The following is a 25501-nucleotide window of genomic DNA, read 5'->3' on the forward strand; positions in this document are numbered from 1 at the left end:
ACACAGAAGAGCAAACAACAAAATATCAACTGAAAAATGACCGTTTCTGGCCTGATAAATGATGTCATTCGGGCAATTTCTTAAAGTTCAGAGGGTAAAATAAGACTTAAAAACACTCACACAGACTGATAGACTGGTACAGCGAGACATAACGATGTATGACAAGAAGATGATACTGAAACGATGGCCCTGATTTTATTCATCTCAGACTGAACTACCTGTTAGAGCTGCTAGTCCCAGGTAGAGGGGGTGGGCTCTGGGGTCCGGGGATCCCAGGGGGAGGTGGTCCGGTCGGGGACGAGCAGAGGCATGCTGGGAGATCTTCTGTGGCCCCGCCGATGGAGATGGATCTGTGTTTGACGGGTTCTCCGTTAGAGGACCATTCCTGCTGGTGATGGAAGCACCGCCAGGCTGAGCAGCATCTGGAGAACGATTTTCATTTTGTTATAACGGTGGTGATGAAGAAGGATCAGAATCAAACTGTAAAAAAAGAAGAATGGGATAGCTCTGTACCTGCAGCGACCATCTTCCTCCTGCTGATCTTGGGTGAAACCAGCCCAAACGCGGTGCTGTTTTTACATTTAACCACATGCAGCTGAGGAACCTCCACACAGGACTCGGCCTTTTCTCTTCTCCGGACATTCAGACCTTCAACTATCACCACCTCACATCTCTCTGAGGTCTCCACCACCGCCGTGGACAGCGACGAGCATCTTCGATCCGACACGCGCTCTCTTCTGTTTGGTGACGCTGACGTGGAAAAGTCTGCACGTGTCGCTGCAGAGCTGGTTCTGTTCTGAGGCCTTTCATGAGGCATGAGGGTCGCGCGCGCTCCAGAGATTTCCCTCGAGCTAAACGCTAATCTGTGGTGTTCAGAGGAGACATCTGACTGTTCAGGACCGTTTGTTAAAGCTTTGGAAGTGATTATCCCTGGCTCTGCTGCTGGGTTTGTTCCATTCTCGTTGTGTACGTTCCCGTAACATCTGGAGGATCGTACTTCCTGTGGTTCTCTAAATATCACAGAGGTCCTTTCAGTCTTCTCCTCTGGTCGTCCACCAAACGGTAAAGCATTCACGGCCCTGTAATCCATGCAGGGAGCTGTGTTTGCGTCTCCTGGTTTCCAGTATGGAAAGGTATTCTTTTCTCCTGACTCCTTACAAACATCTCCGCTGACAGAGGACATTCCCTGAATGTTGCACCATGGATCCTCTGTTTCAGGTCCCCGTCTGTCAGCGTCCTCCTCCATCAGAGCCGACATGTTCCCCCTGACTCTGTCCTGTCCGAAGCTGACGGGGTTTTGTAGAGCAGCCTGGTAGGAGTCTCTGTATCGACACCTCAGCTCCTGGGCTCTGCTGACCTTCCCGCCCTGCCTCCGCTTCATGCAGGGCGTGCACGGCTTCTCTGAGGAACGAGCACACTCAGAGGGTTCCAGGGAGTCGGGGTAAGCCTGGTGTGGAGGGGAACGGTGGAGGGACGATGGAGGTCCTGCAGACGAAGCAGCAGCACCACATCTAGAAGGACTCTGTGGTTGTGTAGGCAGCTGAACATGTGTCGGTGTAGCTGCTGGTCGTTGCCTCGGTGGAAATCTTTGTGCTTCCATTTGTGCGTCTGATGTCGGTCGTTCTTCTGAAAGTGACGGAGTTTGACCGAAAAGCTTCACGGCCTGCTGGATATCGATGTATTCACCTTCTGCTGCTCTTCTGCTTGAATCTTGCAGGTTTTTAGAATCTCTTTTACTCCCACCTTTGCGTATAGTTTTATCAGGGCTGCCTGTATCTGCAGCGGTGCTGGTTTTACTGGCTGTGTTTGGTTTCGTCCCAGTGAATCTGCTGTCCCATGTGTTAGGCGACACCCAGCCGATCGGTTTAGGATCGGCTTCAGGTTCTTTAACTTTCACCGGTCTGGATGAAGCGGCAGCGCTAGAATCCACCAGGCAAAGCGACACAGCGATGCCGTGCTTCGCTGGACATATCCTGGTCTCCACAGAGAAGGCAGAAGGACGCGAGGAAGACGTTAGAACTGAATTCTGTTGCTTCGGTGCAGATTCCTTCGCAGAGGAAAGAGGGAAAGATTTACAAGATGAGGAATTCTCAGTAAAGTCAGGAAGAGGAGGAGGAGGAAGAGGAAGCAGAGGCAGTAAAGGAGGAAATGAGGAAGGAGCAGAGGCCATGCTACTCCCAGAGCTCTGAGGCACGTCCACGAAATCAGGCACGGCCACCCGTTCCCATGGCAACCTCACCACGCCCTGCTCGGCGGCGAGCAGGCATCGGCTGAGAGGCGTCCCGCGGCGGCCGAGGTTGACCTCATCCAACCAGTCGAGGCTGAAGATGCAGGGATACGACGTCTCAGGGATCGGCGTCTCCTCGACTACCTCTGCTTGGAGCTCCTCCTCTTCCAGGAGGCTGCAGACCACGATGCGAGCCGATTGGTCGCAGAACGGCGCCACCTGCAGGTAGAAGTCACCGGGACGGAGCAGCAGGGGGTCGATGGGCGCCAGATGGACGACGACTCGGTCCCGTAGACACAGAGGCCAGCCCTCACAGAGGAAGAGGACGTCAGAGTACTGGGCCTGAAGGAGACACAGACCAGGACAAGGTAGAGTTTAAACCAGGGGTGTCCAACATGAGGCCCACGGACCAAAGGCGGCCCTCCAGAGGGTCCAATCCGGCCCGCGGGACAACATTCTAAAGTGTAAAAACTACAGAGAAGACATTAAAGTAAAACTATAAATTTAAAATCATTTCTAGATCATGACAAGTTGTTTAGATCATAAAGTAAAATACTAGACTGTTCTTTTGTTGTTTTTTGTCTCATTTTTGTAATATTTTGTCTTGTTTTTGTGTCTGACTTTTATCATTTGTGTCACATTTTTATCGTTTTGTTTCAGTTTTGTCATTTTTTTGTCTCGTTTGTCCATCGTGTTGTCGCTTTGTAACTTTTTTGTCTAATTTGCTGTATCTTTTTTGTTTTGTTTCGTGTCGTTTGTCTCATTTTTCGTCATTTTGTATTTTGCTTTTGTCTTTTTGTGTCTCATTTTGGTAATATTGTGTCTTTTTTTGTTGTTTTGTTGTCAGATTTTTGTAATTTGTCTCTTGTTTTTGTCATTTTGTGTTTCTTTTTGTCTCGCTTCAGTTTTTTTGCAGTACTTTTGTCATTTTGTGTTTTGCTTTATTCGTTGTTATTCGTTGTTCTTCTTAGTTCAGATAGAGCTCTTTATTGTCCCGAAGGAAATTTGTTTTCACAAGCTGTCATGTCACACATCATAACATACATACAAAGACAAAATTCACAATATTCACAATAAGACACACAAAAATAAAGTTCAAGTTCAGCGCGGTGGCTTATTGAGGATGACGATAGCTGATGGAACAAAACTTCTGTTGTAACGGACATAATGCCATCTTAGTGCTCGAAATCTGCGTCCAGAGGGGAGGAGCTGGAACATGATGAAGAGGGTGTTCAGTGTCCGAAATGATTGATCTGGCAAGACGGGCTATTGCCTTATCATTAAGTTCAGAAATGTTAGGTGTGGGTTGATGTATAATTTTAGATGCAGTTTAGTTTTGTGTATCATTTGCATTGTTTTGCAATTTTTTGTCTTGCTTGTGCCGTGTGTCTACTTTTTTACTATTTTGTTTCTCGCTTTTGTCATATTTGGTCCAGTTTGTGTCATTTGTCCGTTGTTTTGTCGCTTTCCAACTTTGTCTAATATTTTGTCTTTTTGTGCCATTTGCCTCATTTTTTCGTCATTGTGCGTCTCGTTTTTGCCATTTTGCATTTCATTTTTGTAATAATTTGTCTTGTTTTTGTCTGACTTCTGTCATTTTGATCACAAAGTAAAACACTAGATTGTTCGTTGCTTTTTTTATTTGTCATTTTGTGTCTCATTTTGCATACCATTCTGTCCTGTTTTTGCTCAGCGCTCTACGCAGATCTCAGTTTTCCAGGACGTTACTTACACATGCAGCCTGCTGCACGGTGTCCAAGATGTGTTTGGCCGGGACCAGAAAGTCCAGCAAACAGCGCAGGGCGTCTCCCTGGAAGCGACTGTCGATGATTTGGAAGAGCTGGCTGAGGAGAGTGGGAGCGGTGGCCTCGAAGGGCGGGTAGAGCACGGACAGCAGGTTCTGGATCGAGCCTTCCAGAGATTTAAGGTTCTGAAAACACGAGAGAGAACGCAGAGAGTTAAGAAAAGCTTTTTCTGTCAGACACCAGACAGACGAGCTGCATTCTGTTAGCGACATACAGAGGATATGTGGGCAGAATCTCAGTCCAAATGCGTAAATTTGTGACTTTCATGAAAAATAATCCTGACATACTCCAATATATTTACAAATATTCAGGCTCATCTGCTCAGAACTAGATGAAAAGAAGAGCCGAAAGCTGAAGATCCAAGATTCTTTTACTTCAATTTCTCATATATTTGCAGCATAAAAAACAGTCCCAGTCAGCACCAAATAAAAATAACAGCAATAATTATAAATAACTATAAAAATACGACTAAGAAATATAGGTGAAAACGCAACCTGATGAAGCAGCAGAACAACTGAAGTAGTTTCAGATCTGTCATGAATCTGTGTTGGGCCTGCAAAAATATGATCTATTCACAGGAAAATGTCACAAAACAGAGAAAATCTAAATTCCAAAGAGTCAAAGTCAAACAGAACAAGCCTTGACATTGTTTTTAGTGCACAAAATGACACAATGCAAGAAAAACTGAACACAAAACAAGCCGGGAAAGGACACAAATGTGGTGCAAAATGATCGGAAAAAAAAAGAGACAAAACGGCCTCAAACAAATTTTACAACCAAAATCAGACACGAAACAAGAAAAAGAGACATAAAACAACAATGTGGACATAAATGATGACAAAGACCAGACAAAACTGTGACAAAGAGACACGAAACAACTAAAATCAGGCATAAAATGACACAATACAAGAAAAACTTGATGCAAAACAACCAAAACGAGACGCAAAAGGACACAAACGTGGTGCAAAATGATCGAAAAAAAGAGAAAAAACGGCCTCAAACAAATTAAACAACCAAAATCAGACACGAAACAAGAAAAAGGAGACACAAAACAACAATATGGAGACACATGATGACTAAGACCAGACAAAACTGTGACAGAAACAGTTTTCGTCTTGTGAATCGGTGCCTTTCTGGTAACTACAGCAGCAAACAAAAGGAAACCCGGACTCACTTTGTTTTGAACAGCATCTCTCATCCTCCACCTCCTGACCCGCTCAGATAATATCTACTCCAACACCGACATCCCATCATTAAACTGTAGGTTCCTGACAACAAGCATCCAGTAAACACGGAGCGGCGGCTGCTCCCAGGACGAGCTGTGGTTTCACATTCCCTTTGACCCGAACTCACGGCCCACTACCCACTTTTAGGCCCTGCTTTATTTAGCACAGCAAAGGCCACAGCAGCAGACCCCGGGTTAATGCATGTACGTGCACGGCTCTGTGGAAGATATACGAGTTCTGAAGGGTGATGTGTGAATGTCGACTAACGGCGTGAACACTGCTGCCGTTTCCACGAGGAACGGAACGTGTTCAGTGTCATTTAGAGTCCGAGAAAAACAAAAAGACATAAAGGGGGTGGAGAGTGAACATTAGAAGAGATAGACTGTGTTAGCTTAACATAATAATGCAAATGTAGTGTCCAACATGAGGCCCGTGGTCCAAAAGCGGTCCTCCAGAGGGTCCAATCCGGCCCTCAAAGTGTAAAAATTACAGAGAAGACGTGCTTTAACTGTCAATGTACAAAATGTATGTTCTTGCCAATAACATTATGAGATACGATGAGATAAAACCGTAATAATTCCAAAAGAAATTCTTTGATATGACAGAATAAGATAAGTTACGATAAGATGAGAAAAGATAAGATGAGATGAGTTAAGATAGGATAAGATGCAATAAGATGCGCTAAGATAAGAGGAGATAAGATGCGATGAGATAAGATGCGATGAGATAAGAGGAGTTTGATGAGAAGACAAGATGTGATAAGATGAGAAAAGATAAGATGAGTTAGATGAGATAATTTAAGATAGGATAAGATGCAATAAGATGAGATAAGATGCAGTAAGATGCGATAAGATGAGATGAGATGTGATGAGATGAGAGAAGATGTGATAAGATGCGATGAGATAAGATGCAATAAGATGTGATAAGATGAGATGAGATGAGATAAGATGTGATAAGATGCGATGAGATAAGATGTGATAAGATGTGATGAGATGCAATAAGATGTGATAAGATCAGATGAGATGAGATAAGATGTGATGTAATGAGATAAGATGTGATAAGATGCAATAAGATGTGATAACATCAGATGAGATGAGATGTGATAGGATGTGATATTAGATGTGATAAGATGCAATAAGATGTGATAAGGTGAGATGAGATGAGATAAGATGTGATAAGATGCAATGAGATGAGATAAGATGTGATAAGATGTGATGAGATGCAATAAGATGTGATAAGATCAGATGAGATGAGATAAGATGTGATGTAATGAGATAAGATGTGATAAGATGTGATAACATCAGATGAGATGAGATGTGATAGGATGTGATATTAGTTGTGATAAGATGCAATAAGATGTGATAAGATCAGATGCAATAAGACGAGCTATTGAGAGGATTGTTGGTGCTTTAAACAACAAAGTCAGTTATAATGCGAGATGAAAACACACCGCTGCACACTGAAAACAGCTTTTGTTGCGTTAATAATTTATCATTCTGTTCTATTTACAGCTTGGAAATCTGCAGCAGGAAAACAGTTTACTCACAGAAAAGGTACTGAAAGATGGAATTTTCTGACAGAATTTTTTCCAAAACAAACACATTTTTGGAGTAAACGGGTGGTAAATAACAGATATGTTTTAGCCCAGGGGTGTCCAACATGAGGCCCGTGGTCCAAAAGTGGTCCTCCAGAGGGTCCAATCCGGCCCTCAAAGTGTAAAAATTACAGAGAAGACATTAACTGTAGATTGTAAATTAGTAAAACTATAAATTTAAAATCATTTCTAGACCATGACAAGTTGTTTGTATCAGAAAGTAAAATACTAGATTGTTCATTGTTCTTTTGTCGTTTTGTGTCTCATTTTTGTAATATTTTGTCTCATTTTTGGTGTTTTTTGGTCTGACTTTTCTTGTTTTGATCAAATGAGGAATAATGTTGGAATTTCACTTATTTTTCTTCAGATATTTCAGGTTGTTCATGATGTTTTGTAAAAAGATAATTCCTTAAATGTGAACATTTTTGCACTAAAGCAAAGGAACCATTAGGAGCTGTGGTTATTTATAGGTTTTTATGCTGTGGTTTTACTGCTCTGGTCCACTGGAGATCAGACTGGACTGAATGTAGAACCTGGACTAAGATGAGTCCGACTCTCCTGACGTAGAACCTCTCATTTGTCTTCCATTTAACGCACAAATATGAAAACGTTGTCCATCTTTTCCATCCAGTATATGTCACAGGACAGATGTGGAAATCAGACAGAAACAAAGGAAGGTGTGTCAGGGTGTGATGATTCTGTTTCCTCCAGCTGTGCTTTCTGTTCTGCTTCTCCTTCTCTGCACTTTTCCTACTTAATTCTTTCATTCTGATCTCCTTTCTCTGTGCTTTATGTCCCTTTAGGTTTGCTGCTTCTTGTTCATCTGCCGCTCCCTGTTCTCATTCTTCCTCTGGTGTTTTCTCTCCATCTCATCCGCTCACATTATCATCTGAAACGCCGGATTCTTCCCCCGCAGCTCCACAAACAACCATGACTCAGAGCATTTTGCTCAGTTTCTGCCACACCCAGCAGGGAACAAAACACAACGACGGTCATCGTGATGATAACATGAAGGAGAAACACAACGATATCATCATGATAACATGAAGGAGAAGAAGAAAGAGGGGAATCATGGAAGCAGAGTGGTGGAGGTCAGACGAGAGTCTTCATGTAGCGTTAGCAAACTCAGCTCACAGCTCATAAATTATACATTAAACGTTCCACATCTTAAGTCGATAAAAACCTGCTTCATCAACTCCTACATGTCAGTGAAAGTTGTTGCTTTAGACTCTGATTCTTGGAAGAAGGCAGAAAACTGAAGCGACTTTATGAAGTAAACTAAACAGCAATGTTGTGTTGATTCACCAGGCAGCAGAGAAACGTGATGGGGGTCAAATTTAGCCGTCTGAACCCTAAAAACCCACTGGCAGGTTAGAAATGCATCGTATCTTTGAGGGAAAAAGATAAAATGTCATCATTTATCAGATCCAAAAGCTGTGAAAAAAGAAAGAATCCCTGGTTGTTTAATTTCCCCACCATCCTTTAACTGCTCATCCACTGACAAACTTCACAAAGTCACTTTATTCTGCATCTAATTCCTTCAAAATGTGCCAAAAACAAACCCTTTACACCGGGTTATTATGCTGTGGCTTTACTGGTCACTGGAGATCAGACTGGACTGAATGTGGAACCTGAACTAACCCTGGTTTACATTAATCAGATTCTGTAAAAAACAAAAAATTCTGCGTACATCAGTGCAACTGTGAAGCCATTACTGAATCAGCTGCGACCAGCAGGAACATGACAAAAATTCTGGGATTTTTCGCTGAGCTGAGCTGACGGGAGATAAAAAAATTAAAATGTAAACAGAAAAAAATGTGTAAAGCTGTGAGAATTTGTAGATGTTGATTCTAGGTTGTTAGAAATTACATTTTAATTGATTTTTTTCTTGATTTACGGCGCTGTAACTTTGCTATGCTGACATTTCTGAGTTCTCTCTACTTCCGTTCACGGTTGTACTCTTTCTGTAGAAGTGCAGGACTTTACACTGCAGGAAAATGAGCCCACGGCGATTAAAAGCATGCCAAGAGCAGAAATGCCCCGCGTGGGTCAGCGGGTTAGCTCTGAGTGTATTTATACTGCTGCAGATGTGAGTCAGTCATGAGAAAGGGGACACACCACCAGCGACTGTACAGATCCTGCTCATTTAAAGCTCTCTGAAGCGAGTGTGTTTTAATAAGTGTGTGTATTTGTGCCGTATAGAGCTGCAGATTCACACAGCTCCACATAAACACCCGCATCTCTCAGTCAGACGCTCACATTACGGTGGATAAGATGTCTGAATATCTCTGTCCAGTATCATTATGACACAGAAATAGTCCTCCAACATTCCTGATGTCAGAAGAGTTCCTGCCCAGACAAGAAGGAAATACTCAACAATGAAAAAAGGAAAGTGAGCAAAGCGACACTGTAAAAAATGGAATTTTATGGTGAAAAACTGTCAAACCATGATGGTAACAATCTGCACACTCTAAAACAGCTTGATGCGGTTTATTTAACACTGAATCACAGGAAATAATCAGGAGAACAGTGTGTTGTTTAGACTTTCTTTCTCTGGAAAAATTACATTTCCCGACTCCTGCTCAGTCTTTAATAGAAAAATGCCGGAATATGCAGAACAATGCTGTAATTTTTGCATTTAATTCTTGAAAAGAATCCAGTTTTTCCCAGTTAAATGTACATATTGTTGTACTGGTAATGGAAACCTGCTGCAGTGTTTAGAACAAGGAACATGCAGAACAAATATCTGCATTTATTACCTGCAAACAATACAAACTGATGTACTTTTGTGTTAATAACGGCTAATGCTTCAACGTTTAACGCCTAAATTTTTGTCTTTTTGATTCTCATTTTGTAATATTTAATATAATAATTTAGCTTGTTTCAATGCACCGTCTAGTGGCAGCTATTTATATTTTCGTCATTCCTCCATGTATGACGACAATAAAACTATTCTATTCTATAAGCCTACAAATCTACAGTTTACTATTGGACAGTCTAATTAAGGAGAAGCTTTTATTCAAACAAAGTGACGTACATCTGAGAATAGACAACACCGGTAAGGATCTAGACAGGAGACAACAACCTAGAGAAGTGTAGTACAACATGTCATATGTAAATAAAACCTGGAAAAGAATCTTAAGATATGAAGATGTTCACTTCTGCACATGGATAGAGTGTTTTTTGTGAAGATGGAGGGAACCCTTTTCACCATTCCTCAGAAAGAATAAAAATATTGAGATGGTTAAACTCAAATTCTGCATCAGGGCTTTAAAAGAGACAAAAAATACAGAAAATAAAACTGTAAAATGTGAGTATTTTGTTCCAAAAATGGCAGCAAAGTCCAACCTATTCCATCCTTCCTTCTCATTTCCATCACTGCGGCACATCCTCAGTCCATGAGTCCGATAAAGTCGCCTCTCGTGTATTAATTTTCTGTGATACTTTGTAAACAAAACGCCTGAGAAATATGTGAAGCACAACAACCACAACTTCCCTCATTTGGCCAAACTTCAAAGACGCTGATTCAGCCTCTAAATAAACACGAAAAGAATCAATTTCCTGTGTTTATGATACACACAGATTCCCTACTGGATTATAAAAACACTTTAAAAACAGGTTTCCTGCAGCTCAGAGAGCAGAGATAAGGGATGGACACGGATTTACAGTTTACAGGAAGGAGCTCTTTCATCCCATTTCATTATAACAGCTCTGGGAGACGTTATGGAATGATGTAATCCTGGAGAACGGAACTCCTCGGGAACAAGAGTTTTGTTTTTGTCTTTGGATGTTAATAAATGCTGTTCAGGGTGTAATAATAGGCATTAATAACGGTGATAGTTTCATATAAGATATCTGGCAACACAGAGCATTCAGCTACATTTCTTTACCTTCTAAAGTTTCTTTACAAAGTGTGGATGAAATCAGTTCAGAAATATCTCAGGAATCACTTTAATCAGGGCTAGAGTGACTAAAGTAGTTACTGTAAACCTCTTAAAGGCATTATGGAGGATGGTTTTTTTGTTTAATTTGTCTGATTCACATGAAATGAATATACTGACCTTTAGTGAACCTGTATTTATGGTTTCTAAAAAAAAAAAAAAAGAAAAAATAACTGTGGACATGTCAGGACCTGATAAACATCAGCCAATCAAAGCGCTCGGACCGAGGCGTTTGGTTTGCTCCCTTTCCTGCCAATCAAAAATCTTCCGGCTCAGGCCTAGTTACGTAGATTACGTACGCCTTGGACTTACGTGTTTTCTGTATGTGTTGCTTTGGTATAGCTTCGTAGTTAGCTGGCGACTTGTTTTGCTCATCTTTTTTTACATAATGGCAGATAAAGATCCAGGGGGACCCAGCCGTAAAAGACAACTTCACGAGTCCTACGCAAGTTTCTGGAGGGGGGCGTTTCTTCGTAAATGTTAAGAGGGGGGAGGTTAGAGGGGGGTGAGGGAGAGGTTGTGTGTGCGCATGCTACGTTCAAAGTCGTAGGAAATTAAATCTCCTCTAATGCCTTTAAATGTTTTCATTTCAGCTCCAGTGAATTTGCTGATCAGCGTTTGGTGTCCTCCTCAGTCCAGTGGACGAAGCTGAGAAAGCACTAAAGCTCCTTAATGAACCATCTAAAATATTGCTGGATCATTTTTAGGAGCTGAGTCAGAGAGGAGTCACGGTTCAGAGGAAACACCAAATGAAACACATCAGCTAAATCCTTATCGACTCTAAAGTCCTGGATGTGAGAACCGTCGGCACCGGAGCGATTATTATTATTATCTAAGTCAGTGTACCTCAGAATAGATTTATAATTATTACAGTAATGTTCTACCCCATCGTTCCCAGCTTATAAATCTCACATCGCTGTCAGGAAAATTCTTATTTTACTTGCAGAAAGAATCACATGAAGAGAACACAGCCTGGATAAGTGAAAGACAAAGGCGAGAAACAGCTTTTATACAGGAACACACGCATGACTTACACATTTTGGTGTGTGTCATCTCTAGTTCACTGCCGGTTCATACAAAACAACTTTAGCCAGAAAACGCTGCACTCATCAACCATCATCTTAGTCCAGGTTCCACATTCAGCCCAGTTTGATCTCCAGTAAAATCACAGCAGAATAACCTATAAATAAATAACCACAACTCCTAATGTTTAGTGCAAAAAAGTACATTCTGAAAATATTCACATTTAAGGAATTATCTTTTTACTAAACATCATGAACAACCTGAAATTTATGAAGAAAAATAAGTTCAGTTTCATCAACATTCATCCTCAGTTTATCATTTCCACATTACAGCTTCCAGATCACAGAGAGTCTACAAAGAAACACAACATTTAGTCACCTGGAGCTGAACCACGAACGATTAAACTTTAAGATAAAAAAAACAAACAAAAGTCTGACAAAAAACAACAAAAACAAGAAAAAATATTACAAAAACGAGGCACAAAAAGAAAAAGCAAGAAAAAATGACAAAAAATGAGACAAACGAAACAAAAGAAAAAAAATTTGGCAAAAAGCTAGAAAGCGACAAAAGAACGGACAAACGACAAAAATTTGCCAAAAAATGACAAAAGCGAGAAACAAATCAACAAAAACATGAGACAAACAAAAGTCAGACAAAAAAAAGCCAAAAACAACAAAAACAAGACACTCAAATTTTTGTCTTGGTCTAAAATAATTTTAAATTTATAGTTTTACTAATTTACAATCTGCAGTTAATGTCTTCTCTGGAATTTTCCCACTTTGAGGACCGGATTGGACCCTCTGGAGGACCACTTTTGGACACCCCTGGTTTACACAAATCCAGTATGAAGCCCAAACGCTCAAAAGAAAAACAAATCCTGCTCTGGAGGCTAAAGTGAACCTGTAGGGAGCTGTCGGTCATCCTGGAGGAGTACGAGGAGTTGAAATCAGGACTCCCTCACTAACGTCTGCGTCACTTCAGCTCCATGATAAACTTTCTTTCTCTGTGGATCCATTCACTGGAAAATGACAAACCTCTGAATGACTGCAGCTCCGTGAACACGTGACTCTCCCAGACGGACACTCAATTGTGCCGTAAACGGATTATCTCTAACGCAGGAGCTGTGCAGCGACGGACCACAGAACAATGGATGGAGCTCAGCTTAACGCCATGGCAGGCAGCTGGTCCTGAATGAACGGCTGTCTAAAGACATTAAGATTCTTTAGTGCTGAAGCAGCAACATGTCGACGTGATTCAGCACATTTTTTAAAAAAAAGATCTGCATCTTCAAATCTGCTCACCAGCTCTGCATTGTAATTTAAATACCATTGATGTGGCTGTTTTTACTGCGGCGTTTGTGTTTAGGGACGTGCTTTAACTGTCAATGTACTAAATGTATGTTCTTGCCAATAACATTATGAGATACGATGAGATAAAACCGTAATAATTCCAAAAGAAATTCTTTGATACGACAGAATAAGATAAGTTACGATAAGATGAGAAAAGATAAGATGAGATGAGTTAACATAGGATAAGATGCAATAAGATGCGATAAAATGCGCCAAGATAAGAAGAGATAAGATGCGATGAGATAAGATGCGATAAGATGCGATAAGATCAGATCAGATGAAATAAGATGAGTTTGATGAGACGACAAGATGTGATAAGATGAGAAAAGATGAGTTAGATGAGATAAGTTAAGATAGGATAAGATGCAATAAGATGAGATGAGATAAGATGCAATAAGATGAGATTAGATAAGATGCAATAAGATGTGATAAGATAAGATGCAATAAGATGTGATAAGATGAGATAAGATGCAATAAGATGTGATAAGATGAGATGAGATAAGATGCGAGGAGATGCGATGAGATGAGATAAGATGCAATAAGATGTCATAAGATCAGATGAGATAAGATGCGATGTGATGAGATAAGATGCAATAACATGTGATAAGATGAGATGTGATAGGATGTGATATTAGATGTGATAAGATGCAATAAGATGAGATCAGATCAGATGCAATAAGACGAGCTATTGAGAGGATTGTTGGTGCTTTAAACAACAAAGTCAGTTATAATGCGAGATGAAAACACACCGCTGCACACTGAAAACAGCGTTTTGTTGCGTTAATAATTTATCATTCTGTTCTATTTACAGCTTGGAAATCTGCAGCAGGAAAACAGTTTACTCACAGAAAAGGTACTGAAAGATGGAATTTTCGGACAGAATTTTTTCCAAAACAAACACATTTTTGGAGTAAACGGGTGGTAAATAACAGATATGTTTTAGCCCAGGGGTGTCCAACATGAGGCCCGTGGTCCAAAAGTGGTCCTCCAGAGGGTCCAATCCGGCCCTCAAAGTGGAAAAATTACAGAGAAGACATTAACTGCAGATTGTAAATTAGTAAAACTATAAATTTAAAATCATTTCTAGACCATGACAAGTTGTTTGTATCAGAAAGTAAAATACTAGATTGTTCTTTATTTTTCGCTGTATTGTGAGTCATTTTTGGAATATTTTGTCTTGTTTTTTTATTGTCTGACTTTTGTGCTTTGACTCATGTTTTGTTGGGGTTTTTTGCTTGTTTTTCTGTTTCCTGTTTGTCATGCTTTTGGTTTTTTTGTCTCGTTTTGTAATATTTTGTCTTGTTGTTGTTGTCTCTTGTTTGTCTGACTTTTCTCTCTTTGATAAACTGAGGCTGAATGTTGAAATTTCATTTATTTTTCTTGATAAATTTCAGGTTGTTCATGATGTTTAGCAAAAATATAACTCCTTAAATGTGAACTTTTTTGCACTAAAACAAAGGGAAAATGTACAGTTGTGGTTATTTATAGGTTGTCATGCTGTGGTTCTACTGGTTTTACTGGAGATCAGACTGGACTGGATGAGGAACCTGAACTAAGATGAGTCTGACTCTCCTGGTTTAGTCTATAAGCTGCATCTTTAGACTTGTTGTTCGTCTTCTTCAGATTCTCCTTCTCAAAATATTGTGAATATTTTCAACCTGGACACAGCCGGTGACACACAAAACGCACAAACTAAATAACACTGAGGTTCCACATAAACACAGCTACTGCACACCGAGACGACCAGACATTACATTTAGCAGCTTCAAGAGGATCAACAAATCATGAATCATCGTCGTCACGAAGGCCTCGATCAGCAGGACGGTTTGAAGGAACCCGTGTTTAAAGCCATTAAAAACACGTCAGGGAATTATGAATGAGCCGACACTCTGAGCTCGTCTGTACAGCCGTCATGAGCGAGCTGACGTGTTGCTCTGCGTGTGCACGAGGCGTGTTATTATCCCAAACCGTGGCTTAGCTTTCACTGACGCGCTCGTCTCATCTGTAATTAGCCCACAGCTGCTTAATGTAACTCACACCGGCAGCCTTCATAACAAACAGCCAGAAACGACCGCTTAGATACGGGAGAAACAGGTGAGAGCGCACCTGGGCACGCTAATCAGAGGATGTCAGATCTGCTAAATGAGCCGCACCGAATCCGAAAACTGCTCACGTCAAATGTTGGAACACAAACTGGGGCTCTGCAGCTTCCTGTAAAACATGATTAGAAGCTCTGAGTCTGACAACGAGGCAGGGAGACGATCTGTGTTTTACTCTGAGAGGAAAAATGAGCACTTTGCAGTCGTTCACACTCATCAGGGTTAAACCAGGGGTGTCCAACATGAGGCCCGTGGTCCAAAAGTGGTCCTCCACAGGGTCCAATCCGGTCCTCAAAGTGGAAAAATTACAGAGAAGACATTAACTGCAGATTGTAAATTAGTAAACTATAAATTTAAAATCATTTCTGGGCTATAAGTTGTTTGGATCAGAAAGTAAAATACGAGGTTGTTCTTTTGTCATTTTGTGTCTCATTTTTGTAATATTTTGTCTTTTTTTTGTCTGACTTTGGTCATTTGTTTCATGTTTGTGTCCTTTTTCTCTCTTTTTTGGCGTTTTGTGTTTCCTTTTTGTGGCGCTGGTGTTTTTTTTGTCTTATTTTTTCATTTTCTGTTTTGCTTTATTCGTCGTCTGTCGTTTCGGTTATTTTTGTCTCATTTGAGTTTTTTTTGTCTCGTTTGTTGTCATTTGTCCACTGTGGGTTTTTCCTTTTGTTTTGTGTCGTTAATCTTATTTTTCAACGTTTTGTGTGCCATTCTCGTAATATTTGGTTGGTTTTTTTTCTTTTTTTGGTCTGACTTTTGTTGTTTGCCTCATGTTTTGTCATTTTATTTCATTTTTGTCATTTTGTATTTCTTGTTTGTCTCACGTTTTTTTTGTTTAATTTTTGTCATTTTCTGTTTTGCTTCGTTCGTTGTTTTGTCTGTCGTTTTTTTCATTTTGTGTTCTTTGTCTCGTTTTTATTTTGGCAATTTTTTTGTAACTTTTTGTCTAATTTTTTGTCTTTTTTGTCTTGCTTCATGCCATTTGTGTCTCATTTTTGTATTATTTTGTCCCGTTTTTGTTTTTTTTTTTTGTCATTTTAATCATAAAGTAACACACTCTATGGTTCAGTTCCAGGTATCTGTGACTAAATGTGACTAACCTGAACTAAGATGAGTATGACTCCCCTGGTTAAACGCTTCCAACAGCTGCCACAGAGCAACAACAACAAAGTTTCTGTCGTTTCAAGAAAACGCTGAAACATTTCAGGCTATCCAGGTGAAGGCGAGGCGATGATTTGCAGTTTTGCAAACAGACTTGTTGTTTGTTTTCCATTGAATGAGCAGGACGGGAAAAGACGTCTTTCTGCTGGGAGGAAAAAAAGATGCTCTGTACGACCTGGTCACACAGGAACAAACAGCCAAACATTGAGGTCACTCCCAGAACAGGAATAGTCGCGTTAATGGCACTCTGGCTGCAACAACACGGCAAATATTCAGGAAGGAAGGCGGCAAAAATCACACAGAAACACACATACAGAGTCCTGGGCGGGAGTTTTAAAATCCAGCTGCATCCCAACGGTAAGTCAAAGTAAAACAGAATCTACTTTATGTAGGGGAACACCCTCTCTGGTGGAGAAATGCACTCATTCAAGAGTTTCCTCCTCAGCCCGAGAGTCCTACACTGGAAAAGAAGCCCCTCTCAAAACAAGAACAAAAAACTTTAACCTTAAAATAAGTGAAAAAAATCTGCCAATAGAACACGTGAAAAATGGCTCGGTAAGATTCCTTGAAATAAGAGATGATATTTTGAATAATGAGATCTTAAAATTAGCTGAGGAAACTTATTTTATACTTTATTTTACCAGGATTGTCCAGCTTAGGTGTCTTAATCCTCCTCTTGTTCTCATTTACGGCACCAAAAAATATTGTTTCCTTGTCCGAAAAAAAATCCAAAATCTCAGCAAAAAATTCCCCAAATTTATAAAAAATTTGCAAAATCTTCAGGAAGAAAATTCCTTAGAAGTTTCCCTCAAAAGTTTTATTTTAAAAAATCCTCAAATTTGGCAAGAAATAAAAAATTTTAAAAAATGAATAAAAATCTTCCAAAAAATCCTAAGAATATCTAAAGTGATTCCACATATATCAGTAAAACTTCTAATACTTTCTTTCAGAACATTCAGGAAAAAAATCAACCAAAATCCAGCGAAATTCGCTGGATTTTGGTTGATTTTTTTCATTTCTTTTTACATTTCTTTTTTTTCCATTAAAAATGTACAAAAAAATTTCAAAAAAATTTAGAAAATGTGGAAGTTTTCACTGTGAAATATATTTTTTCCCACATTTTTAAACGGGTCTATTTGACCCGCAGGACGACACGAGGGTTAAAACAAGATAATTTCAATTTTTAGTGAATTTATCTTAAATCAAGAGGGATGAGACATTCTGACTAAAAATAAGACAAATAGACTTGGTGGCATTTCGAGTTTTTACAGTGTACTGAACAAACCACACTGTAAAAAATGTTTGTGAAAAATTGTCAAACTATGATAAAAATCTATAAAACAGTTTGATGCATTTTATTTAACACTGAATCACCATAAATAAGTTAATCAGGAGAAAAATGCATTTTTTTTTCTTGAAAAAACACATTTCTCGACTCCTGCACAGTTTTTAATGGAAAAATACCGTAATATGGAGAACAATGCTGTAATTTTTGCATTTGATTCTCTCAAAGAATCCAGTTTTTCCCAGTTAAATGCACACATTGTTCTACTGAGAATGGAAACATGCTGCAAAATTTAGAATAAGGAACATTTCTGCATTTATTACATGTAAAAATGCAGTTTGAAAATGTGGGGAAAAAATATATTTTCACAGTGAAACTTCTGATGTCCACATTTTTGAACATTTTTGGTGGAAAAAAAAGAAATGTTATATATGTTTCTTTAAGAACATTCACATAAAAATCAACCAAAATCCAGTGGAATTTGCTGCATTTTGGTTGATTTTCATTCAAATGTTCTTAAAGAAAATTGAAGTTTTACTAATACATATGGAATCACTTTAGATATTTTTAGGATTTTTTTGGGAAGATTTTCATCATTTTTTAAAAAATATTTACAAGAATTTTCTTGCCACATTTGGGGGATTTTTTAAAATAACATTTTTAAGGGAAACTTTTAAGGAATTATTGGAATTTTCTTCGTGAAGGTTTTGCAAATTTTCAGAAATTTGGGGATTTTTTTTTTTGCTGAATCTTTGGATTTTTTTCCGAGACAAGGAGACGACATTTTTTGGTGCCTGTAAATGAGGACAACAGGAGGGTTAAAAACAAACTGGTTTTCTAACTACCACCTCAGACTAAAGATGTTTTCTCCTGCCATGACTCACATGCTGGGGCAGGAGGCGGATACAGTGGCTGGTCTGTGAAATCTGCCCCAGCGCTCGGTAACCTGAAACCTTCACCTTGAGTGAAAACACTCCGGCAGAGCGGCGGCCAGAATGGAAGTTATGCTGCTCACAGTCCCAGTACGAGCACGTTACGACATAAAGGGCTGTTTGTCAGGACGTAATAAATAAATGGTCGTATTTAAAAAAAAAAAAAAAAAATCAGGAGACAACACAGCGACTGTCATGTCTTCTGCATATAAGGAGGAAAAACTGTCAATCATTTCAGGTGTGTGGATGTTTAGGATGATTGAGCTTAGAAAATCACCAAAGATGTGACATTTAAAAGCATTAAAATCATGAGAAAAGCAGCAAGTGTTCACATTCTAGTATCTGGAACCAACTACTGTTAAAAGCTGCTATTAAAGGCTCTAGAAATCACCTTCTGGTTCATCATCTGTCTTCAGACAGTTATTGAGAGAACAGTTTATTTAAAAAATCACAGGAATTGAATCTACACATGATGTCTAACACTTTATGTAAGAAAGCCTCAACCTTATGTCATTATATCGTGTTCAATCTCACCAAGTTGTTAAAAAAAAGCAGATTTTGTGACATAAATCAGAGTTGAGGTTGCCAAATTTACCGCTAAGGACTAAATTAGAAGAAGACAAACAGTAGAACCAGACTGTCACGTTACCATCTTCCTTTCTGCGTGCTGTCTGTCATCACAACGGCGGCGTTTTCCAAAATGATCCTAAAGAAATGATGATCATCTGCAACGCTGAAGCTTCTGCTCGCTGGCTGCCGGACCAAAATAAAATCCATTCTGCCCAGACGCTCTCAGGACGACCTCAAGCCAGCTGGATGAGCATTAGTCAAGCCTTCAGCCTCTAAACTGTCCTCTCCTTTCTGCTTTTCTGTATCTCTGTGTTTGTTTTCTGCCTCTCACAGCAGCTCCAGCGCCGGCGGTGTGTTTGTCTGAGAGGGAGAGTGGCCAAACATGAGGCAAGAGAGAGGGAGGGAGAGAAAGAAGCTATCCTCGCTGTAATACCGAGTACATGCAAGAGCAGATTCTTAGATCTTCCTCTGTGGCATCTTATTACACTGTGTACACACACACCGGCTCAATATGGCAGCCCTAATTAATTCATAATGCCAACAAGGAACATGATCCTGGAGACCGTCGAGTCAAAACAAAATGACACACCGATTCAGAGTGTGTGTGTCGCTGTCTGATCGCTCAGGTCAGTATGCGATCATTATCGACGCTCACTGGGAAGGAAAAGCTGGAACCGTTATGGTAAAGCTTTGAAATGTTTGTTTTTTTGGTGAAAAGTAGGATTGAGGTTAGATATATATGGACAGGACTTCAGGAGACAGGCTAAGATACAACAAGATGTGATACAATAAGGTAATTATGATATGAGATCAGAGGTGGTAGAGCAGCCAAAAATAGTACTTAAGAGTGACGTTACTTCAAAATAATATCACTCAAGTAGAAGTAATAAGTAATCATCCAAAAAATTACTCAAGAGTAAAAAAGTATTTGGTGAAAAGACTACTCAAGTACTGAGTAACTGTTTGTAAAGTCTGATTTTTTTTTAGAAATGATGTGATCAGTCAGACAAAAATGTAAAATAATGTGCAAATTCCGGTATTTCCAAATAATAAAATAAAACATCGCAAAAATAAAATCTTTACAAAATGTGTTAAGGCAAAAGAAACACAAATTTACAAATCTCAGTTTTTCACAACATAAAGCTTTTGAAACAAATACTTGTAGTAAGGCAACGTTTTTTATGTTTGAACAGCGTAAACTACTTCCAGTGACAGGATATGCTGTATTTCACTTCCCTCCAAATGGCACAAATCAGTAGATAGAAAATAACATTAACTGGACCTGAATATCCGAATATTCAGTCGTCATTCAGTATGCAACTACAGCACATTTCCAGCTTTCAGGCTTTGACAAACAATTAAAGAAACTCTAAACACATTTCACCAGTCTGTGTGAGCTCATAAATCAGGAGGAATCGGCCTCCTTCCCACAGGGCTAACAGCTGGATAACACACTCAGTGCTGTCAGTGTGGCAGAAAAACCACCACCGAACCACTCTTCCTGTCACAAGATCACCGTGAGGACGAAGCGGGGATTCAATGTGAATGAGGAAGAAAAAGGAGAGAGATAAGCATCTGCTCCAGAGGAAACAAAGAGGAAGCATGTAATTCAATGTGACAGTGACAGAAGGCAGCTGTGGAGATGAAGAGACGCCTGAATACAACCAAAACATCACATTATTCTCACTGTAAATGCTCCCTATTTTATCACAGCAAATACACTAAAAGATGTAGTAACTCATGAATCTTCATCCTCATTTTAAGACATTTCGGCGAGGGGAGGTGAAACCAGAGAAGAGCCAGAGGAGAGGTGAACAACGACAAAAACAAGACACGAAATGACAAAAACAAGACAAAAATTACAGAAACAAGACACGAAATGACATAAACAAGACACAAAATTACAGAAACAAGACACAAAATGGCAAAAACAAGACACAAAATGACAGAAACAAGACACGAAATGACATAAACAAGACACAAAATTACAGAAACAAGACACAAAATGACAAAAACAAGACACAAAATGACAGAAACAAGACACGAAATGACATAAACAAGACACAAAATTACAGAAACAAGACACAAAATGGCAAAAACAAGACACAAAATGACAAAAACTAGATATAAAATTACAGAAACAAGACACGAAATGACAAAAACAAGACACGAAATGACAAAAACAAGATACAAAATTACAGAAACAAGACACAAAATGACAAAAACAAGACACGAAATGACAAAAACAAGATACAAAATTACAGAAACAAGACACGAAATGACAAAAACAAGACACGAAATGTCAAAAACAAGATACAAAATTACAGAAACAAGACACAAAATGACAAAAACAAGATACAAAATTACAGAAACAAGACACAAAATGACAAAAACAAGACACGAAATGACAAAAACAAGATACAAAATTACAGAAACAAGACACAAAATGACAAAAACGACACAAAATGACAAAAACAAGATACAAAATTACAGAAACGAGATACAAAATTACAGAAACAAGAAAGACACAAAATGACAAAAACAAGACACAAAGCTGTGCTTGCGCGAGCCATTCGCCACTTCTCCATAGGCGAAGCCTTCCTCAGGATGGCGAAGCCATTTTTAGCATGTTTAGCCACGGTGGCGAAGCTAATTTTGCCTAATAAATGTGAATAAAGGGTTAACTTGCAACTTTTTCATAATTAATCAAAGAAAATAACAAACCGCGTCTCCTTTACTGAAGGGCGCTACCGAGTATAACCGGAACGACCCGAATGCTTCCGATCATTAATAGATGCACACTGTCACGTGTCTCGTCTCAGCCAATCAGAAAAAAGGATTCGGACTAACCCCGGGAAGGCGTACAACAAGGAGGACAAGGAGAGGGCGATCGAAGAGTTTAAATAGAAAGATACTGAATTTTTTTTATAAAAATATCATATGTACTTTTTTAATTAAAATGTTGAAATAAACTGAAGCAATATTGAACATAATTTTTGGCCTCAAAATGCACCAGAATGCAGGAAAAGGACTCCATTTTTTCAAAATTTCACACGCCGCAGTACAGATACTGAAAAAGTGTGGCTAAATGTGGCTAAATAAAATTCTAGCACTTTAGCCACAGTGACTAGAGACAAATTTTCCCGAGTGCAAGCACAGCAAAATGACAGAAACAAGACACAAAATTACAGAAACAAAACAGAAAATGACAAAAACGAGATACAAAATGACAAAAATAAAACACAAGTTGACAAAAAACAAGACATAAAATGACAAAAATGTGACAAAATGACAAAAATAAGACACGAGATGACAAAACAAGACACAAAATTATAGAAACAAGACAGAAAACGACAAAAACACACAAAACGACAAAATCGACATACAAAACGGCATAAACGAGATCGAAAACAACAAAAACAAGACAGAAATCGACAAAAACTGGCGAGAACGTAAACAAATCCGTTCTGTGCATCACAATATCGATCAGTTCTTCATAAAGTCGTGAATACAAACAACTTTCATGGATGTATGAATCATTTTACTAGAAGATAACAGAACATTGTAACGGACTGATGGCTGTGGAGAAGAAAAGATGCGTGGATACAACCAGAACATCACACTATTCTCGCTTAAACTGCTCGCCATTTCATCACGCAGGAAACTAAAGCAGATACGCTAAAAGACGAAGGAACTCATGAATCTTCATCCTGGTTTAAGACGTTTTAGAGAGATGAAACTAGAGAAGAGCCAGAGGAGAGGAGAGGAGAGGAGAGGAGAGGAGAGGAGAAGGGAAGAGGACGTGTTCGAGCGGCGTACAGACGGCAGCTGTCGTGAAGCAGCAGTAAGAAGATCTGGTCTCTGTATGTTTGACCTGGTCCTGTCAGAGCCGAGTCAAAGAGTGATGGAGAGAGGAAGAATCTCTCTGTCTGACCCAGACAGAAACCAGGCAGCACATTCCTGCTGAGGCTTTTCAGCGTCGTCTCACTTCATCAAGAGGCCACAACCTGAGCTACAATCAGCACGGAGCAGAGTCTAAATCTAAGCTCATTTATGTTAAGGTGGAATATTTCAGTGCATTAACGTCCGCTTACGTTCTGTCTTTTATGATTAGATGTCATTTTTAACTTACTATATGGAAAGGAGTTGTTATACACCTAAAATATGAAGTTTTTTTTTCACATTTTGAACCCCTTAATTCAACCTCTGTTACTTTCATTTTATGTATTCAGTGCACAGACTTTAAATACAGGCGGTCCTCCACTTACGTCACAGTTCTGTTCCTACTGATATATATGTAAGTTGATTTTCGCCGTAAGTTGGAACTCCGGCAAAAATGGAAACAAAGCCGTTACGTGCATCACGATATCGATCAGTTCTTCGGAAAGTCATGAATACCAACAACTTTCATGCATGTACGAATCAAAACAACAAAAACAAGACACAAAATGACAAAAATTAAATAAAATGACAAAAATGAGACAAAATGACAAAAGTGAGACACAAAATGACAAAACGAGAGAAAATGACAAAAATGAGACACAAACTGACAAAAACGAGACCCATATGACAAAAATTAAATAAAATGACAAAAATTCGACACAGAATGACAAAACAGACACAACATGACAAAAACTGACAAAACGACAAAATGACCAAAATGAGAAAAATGAGACACAAAAATGAGACACAAAATGGCAAAAATGAGACGCAAAAATGAGACACAAAATGGCAAAAATGAGACACAAAAATGAGACACAAAATGGCAAAAATGAGATGCAAAAATGAGACAAAATGGCAAAAATGAGACACAAAAATGAGACACAAAATGGCAAAAATGAGACACAAAAATGAGACAAAATGGCAAAAATGAGACACAAAATGGCAAAAATGAGACACAAAATGAGACACGAAATGACAAAAATGAGACACAAAATGGCAAAAATAAGACACCAAAATGAGACACAAAATGGCAAAAATGAGACAAAATGACAAAGACGAGATACAAAATGACAAAAATGAGACACAATGACAAAAATGAGACACAAAATGAGAAAAAAAACAAAAAGTCTTCTTGAAAATGGCTCCTTTTTCACAGTTTAGAAAAAAGTGAAACATTCTCACATCTGATCTGCTAAAACCTGATTATTTTTAGTGAATTATTTCATTTTCTGTCAGTCAATTAACTGAAAATTGCTCCCTGAAGCTGCACTTGTTCAGGTGTTACATCACCACAGAGCCGTTAAACCAGTCCTCATCATCCTCATCATCCTCATCATCCTCATCATCCTCACACGTGTGCACCGGACAGAAGCAGCCATGAGCAAAGCGAGGACAGCAGCTGTATCTTACCCTGCAACAGCACGACTTGTTCATCATATCTGAGAGTCGCGTGTCTCGCTTTCAGCCGGAGGACGAACATGTGCTGATGATGTTTTGTTTCTGTTGTCATCTACTCTTCCTCTCTCCGGTCGTCCTCTGGGCTCTGCTAATGCACTGGCTCTACCGGGTGACGAGGCAAATGTGCAAAAAGACGAGGCACAAAATAGAAAGAGAGTGGAGAGTAGGATGGGAGGAGGGGATGTGCCTGAGTGTGACAGCATGTCTGAGGTATTAGTGTGAGCAGAGGCAGCGTGTCCTCGCCGGAGGACAGAAGCTGTTGATTCGACCGGTCACCGCCGAGGCCTCGTCGCCCTCCTCTCTCCGTTCATCTCATTCTCTCTCTTTCACAATCCCTTTCTTACTGAGCCCGGCTCCCCACTGTACATATTACAAACAGGATATCTGACTTAATCCCAAATCTCTGCCCCTCCTCCTGTGCTTCTTTGTCGGCTCGTCGTTGTGAATCACACTCAACAAAAATATAAACGCAACACTTTTGTTTTTGCTCCCATTTTTTATGAGATCTAAAACTTTTTCCACATACACAATATCACCATTTCTCTCCAATATTGTTCACAAATCTGTCTAAATCTGTGATAGTGAGCACTTCTCCTTTGCTGAGATAATCCATCCCACCTCACAGGTGTGCCTCAGACTGCCCACAGTAAAAGGCCTGCCCAAAAGCTCCACCGTTTGTTTTCTACAGTTCTGCAATTTCATTTAACAGATGCTGATGACGTGTAGTCTAATAAATTAATCACTCAGTTTATTTATAATTATTAATATTAGTAATTATTTATAATTTTGCAAATATTATCTGTAATCTGTCTAAAATTATAATCCATAATATAATTTTTTTGCCCAAATAAGGGTAAATAGATTTGAAGAAATAATATTTTTGCTG

General features: G+C 39.3%; 1 protein-coding gene across 1 annotated transcript in view; it reads right to left on the reverse strand.

Moving 5' to 3' along the window:
* The window catches only part of si:dkey-65j6.2 (uncharacterized), a 49967-nt gene extending 25032 nt beyond the window's left edge, over positions 1–24935 (reverse strand). The window contains 4 exon segments of the mRNA XM_051949013.1: positions 219–422; positions 514–2569; positions 3960–4157; positions 24568–24935. Coding sequence (XP_051804973.1) covers positions 219–422; positions 514–2569; positions 3960–4157; positions 24568–24591 — 2482 coding nt within the window. The 5' untranslated portion in view covers positions 24592–24935.
* Positions 24936–25501: the final 566 nt, after the last annotated feature.

This window comes from Acanthochromis polyacanthus, chromosome 6 (genome assembly GCF_021347895.1).
Source record: "Acanthochromis polyacanthus isolate Apoly-LR-REF ecotype Palm Island chromosome 6, KAUST_Apoly_ChrSc, whole genome shotgun sequence".
NCBI classification, from domain to species: domain Eukaryota; kingdom Metazoa; phylum Chordata; class Actinopteri; family Pomacentridae; genus Acanthochromis; species Acanthochromis polyacanthus.